Source organism: Porites lutea, chromosome 6 (assembly GCF_958299795.1).
Source record: "Porites lutea chromosome 6, jaPorLute2.1, whole genome shotgun sequence".
Taxonomy (NCBI): domain Eukaryota; kingdom Metazoa; phylum Cnidaria; class Anthozoa; order Scleractinia; family Poritidae; genus Porites; species Porites lutea.
Window position 1 is genome coordinate 23687931 of NC_133206.1, and position 4185 is coordinate 23692115.

General features: G+C 40.0%; 1 protein-coding gene across 1 annotated transcript; it reads left to right on the forward strand.

Annotated features, from left to right (window-relative positions):
• Nucleotides 1-570: 570 nt before the first annotated feature.
• Nucleotides 571-2137, forward strand: LOC140941466 (collagen triple helix repeat-containing protein 1-like). The gene is made up of 3 exons (XM_073390461.1): nt 571-731; nt 1285-1527; nt 1787-2137. The coding sequence occupies exons 1-3, from the start codon at nt 663-665 to the stop codon at nt 2132-2134; spliced, it is 660 nt and encodes a 219-aa protein (XP_073246562.1). The 5' UTR covers nt 571-662; the 3' UTR covers nt 2135-2137.
• The last annotated feature ends 2048 nt before the right edge of the window (nt 2138-4185 follow it).

Below are 4185 nucleotides of genomic sequence, written 5' to 3' on the forward strand. Positions count from 1 at the left end.
TACAGACAAATGTATAGGAAATGTTAAAAAGTGGTTCTAGGTCTTCTAGCGCATCTAACGCCCTCAAATTTTTTCGGTAGATTCCTTAGGAGTGAAGCTTTAGCTTACAATTCATATTTTTTTTAGAACCGCCATTTTAAGGAAATTATTCGACATTAGGTTCTCATACAAACACTGTAATTTCTCACGCGTTTGCCTACTCGTCAAGATGGCGTGAAAAGGTCTATTTAAACGTTTATTAACAACTTTATTCTGGTGACAAATCGACAAAACCTGCTCAAGAGCTTGAATTTCGTGGAATACGAACATTTATTTTAAGTTCACTAATTTAATTTTGCTCGCCTGGCTTTAATCGAGATTTATCGAGCAAAGATTTTTTCATACTTGAAACGTTCAATAATCGTGATCGTACACACTTATCCTCCTGCTCGCTGTTATTCCACTACGTTGTTCAAGGTCAGTAAACGTGGCAGTCGGTCAGCACATGCCATTGTGTTCAAACAACAAGAAAAATTTCGTTAAAAGTAATTCAAAAAGTAAACTTTTATCCTTCGTCTCCAACTTCACACAAGACAGAACACCACAAGACTTGTGCAGTTGGAGTTCAACGCACGCTCTCCTCAGTTCGTAACTTGTTTTGCGTTTTTCTTGTACCCGGTAAGATGAAAGAAGGAAATCTGTTTGTTTGGTGTTTACTTTTTCTGTCGATGTCGTCCACCGCTTTCGCTAAGGTAAGATAAATCAGCGCACAGAATTGACTTTTCTTAAACTATGCAAAAAAGAGCGAAGAGCGAATCTGATTGAAACACGGTTTAAGTTGTCGAGTCTGTTAGTCGTAAAGGCTTACAATACGTAGCAGCGAGATTTTTCCATGCATCAGCGTAAGTGGAAACGAAAATTTCAGATTTGAAATACCTTTTAGATTAGGACTACGTGTTGACCTTTAATTTTCTTAAATTCATATTTTTAAAAGAGAGTTTGAAAACACAGCTTCCAAATTATAATTAGCACTCCTGTCTTCCGCTCAAAGAACGACATTGGGTCAATCAAGTCTGTCCACGAAAGGATTTTTTACAAAACGCACATCTATTCTGCTAATGTCACTTCTCCAAGAGAGAACAAGGGAGAGTGATGACTCCAAGAATCTATAAAAGGCAGATGATTGGCTGAGCTTCTTCTATACTTAATGTCAATCATTTATTACTGACCTGAACCCAAATTTTGCTAAAAAAAAAAAAGGTTAAAGTGAATATACTATTATTTTTGAACATTTATGTAACACAGAACTCAAACACGTGCTTGCAGGGATCCCCTGGCCTCCCCGGACGTAACGGAGTAAATGGATACAACGGGTCACCAGGCCGCGACGGCCGAGATGGTGTTAAAGGTGAAAAGGGTGTGGCAGGCGCCCCTGGATCACGTGGTGCGAAGGGAGAAATGGGAGCAAGTGGAACAGATACTGATCACCGGAACTGGAAACAGTGCGCGTGGAAGAACAACGACAACCGTGACATTGGACTGATCAAGGCTTGTTAATTTATCTGTGATCAAAGCTATAGTTTAGTTAGCATAACAAATACTCGTCATATGAAAATATCATCCCAGCCACTGTGCTTCCCCTGCCTTTTTAGACTTCTTAATTATTGTTGAACGTTGTCCATGCAGTGTTATATCCGCACAGGATAAAATAAAGTTATTTAAACGAAATGTAGGGTGTATGATGGGCTCCTGATAATGACAATTTCTTCCCTGAAAATAATTGTTCAGAACTAATTTGTTGTTGCAGGATTGTCAGTTCGCTAAAACCAAGGATGATACTGCCATCCGTGTTGTTTACCAGGGAAACTTCTATTTGGGAGGGTGTGGCGGCTGCTGCAAGAGATGGTTCATCACTTTCAATGGAGCCGAGTGCAGTGGTCCCCTGCCTATTGACGCAGTGCTGTGGATCCGAAATAAAGACGAAGACAACCACAGACCCGGGTTCATTGAGGGCTACTGTAACAACATACACAAGGGCAAAATCCGAGTTGGAATCAACATTGGAAATTGTGCAGGATATGGAAACTCCAATGGTTACACAGGCTGGAATTCAGTTTCCCGTTTGATCATTGAAGAAGTTCCTCGGTCCCAGTAACAAGTGAAAAGCGTCACGTGATTATTAATGACGTAATTAAGGGCTCTAATAACATTTTCATGTAAAGCAGTTCAGCTTTGAAACCACAATAAACGCTGCACGTGACTACTGATGTATGAACATGTCATTTTTTACATGCACTTATCCAGTTTAAGGTTATTAGATATGCGCCCTTTCTGACGTTTATTAAATTGGTGGCCACCCCCAAGACATTAACTGAAGGTTTTTTCTAAGTGCCCATCCTTTATAAAATAGGTGCCCACCCTCAAGGTTTTCCAGTAAGCGCCCACCCTTTAGGATATTAAATATATGCCATTGGTAAAGGATATGTAATAGGCCGTAGCCAAATTCCAAAAATTCTCACTTTCAAAATGAGGCTTACTGCAAAAACTTTCGTGTGAAAATAAGTTTTATTTGCATGACAATTAAAAACCATTTTCATATAGATATGCACTTAGCCTGGCTTTGAAGCAGAGACTTGGGAAACTCGGAAATGGTCTATTCACCCGTTTTCACATAGACTATAATGCACCTTGTATGACCCCAAAATTTTGCACAACAATTGTCTTCGATTTTTGGAGGGAGACTGTAATACCCATTACCCACCCTTTCCTCCTTGACTCTCTAGGAACGTAACGTTTTCTTTCACTTTATTACCAGCCCTAGTATACATCTGTCATGGGATTGTGGGCAAACTTGTGAGGTAACCCGCCTGTCCATATAACCTCTCATTTTAATTTGATCACGTTTACATGATAGCTGGGGTGACCTGCCACCTCCATGTAAACAGGCCGTTAGGGAGGGGCCTCGCGTGAGACCTTTGAGACCCATTCCAGTACATCCCATCGCCTAATAACATGAAGAGATTAAACTAATTTGCTCTAGTACAAGACAATGGTGGTGCGGTGAAAACTTGGAAATAAACACCAACGCGGTCGACTGGGCTCATACAAAAACCACTTAATTACATTTGTTGTACATCAACATAGGGACTTTAAGCGACAACTACGTAAGGGTCTAGTACGGTAACCGGAAGTATTTTTTCCCGCCACGCCTCAATGCCTCAAGTTCAAAGTACTACGACGGCTATAGCGGTCAAAACGTCGCTTTTAAAATTAAACTTATTGACTGGCCGTACTGCGCTTTCTGAATACGTAGAAGATCATGGCGGGCCGTAGTGTCTACTACGTTAAGTATTTAGTTCCATTTTACGTGCTTAGGACGCCAGTGTATATTTGAAACAGAATCGCAAGATATACGCATTTTATCCTTTTTTGGTCATCCTAGGAAATTTCTGAATCGACGGTTCATTTTTCGATCATGAGCCTCAAATTTCGGTGTCCAGCACGACACCCATTAAGTGAAAAATACAGCCAAATATATACGCAAAATACAGTTGACGGGAAAGAGGATTCCATATCGGATATCATCGCACCATGTGGTGTGCATAAGACTGATAAAACACCGCAAGGAAGCCCTGAATTTGCCCATGAATCGCCCTTTTTTATGAATGTTTTTTTATATATACATTTCCTTGCCGTGGGGGCTCACTGCACGGCTTCAACCGTTCGCAAACATTTGACAAAGTAACCGAGTTGGAATAATTGCGATAAAGAATAAAAAAAACGCGAATACACTTTTAAGAGACGTTTTCACCGCTATAGGCGTCGTAGTATCTGTTGACGAATGGTGAAAAAAAAAAGCTTCCGGTCACCGCTAGAGCCGTCCGTAGTCTTTCCTTAAAGTCCCTAATATTTGCTAATGATCGGACCTGTTGAGGTCACCTAGTGAAGTTTCTAAGTATATCACATGGAGCAAAACTTTTGATTACACAGAATTGTACTTTTAAAATATCATTGACACTTGCCTTCTACTAAACAAAGTGAAACAAAAAACAACAACAAAAGATGGCATACTTATCCTCTGCGGTCATAATAATCAAAACAAGAAAAAATTCTCAGTAATTAATTCACCGAGTAAAATACTCAGTACTTGGCATTTGCTTTTCACGACCGAATACAAACCTTTCATACTGTTCATCCCATTCATTC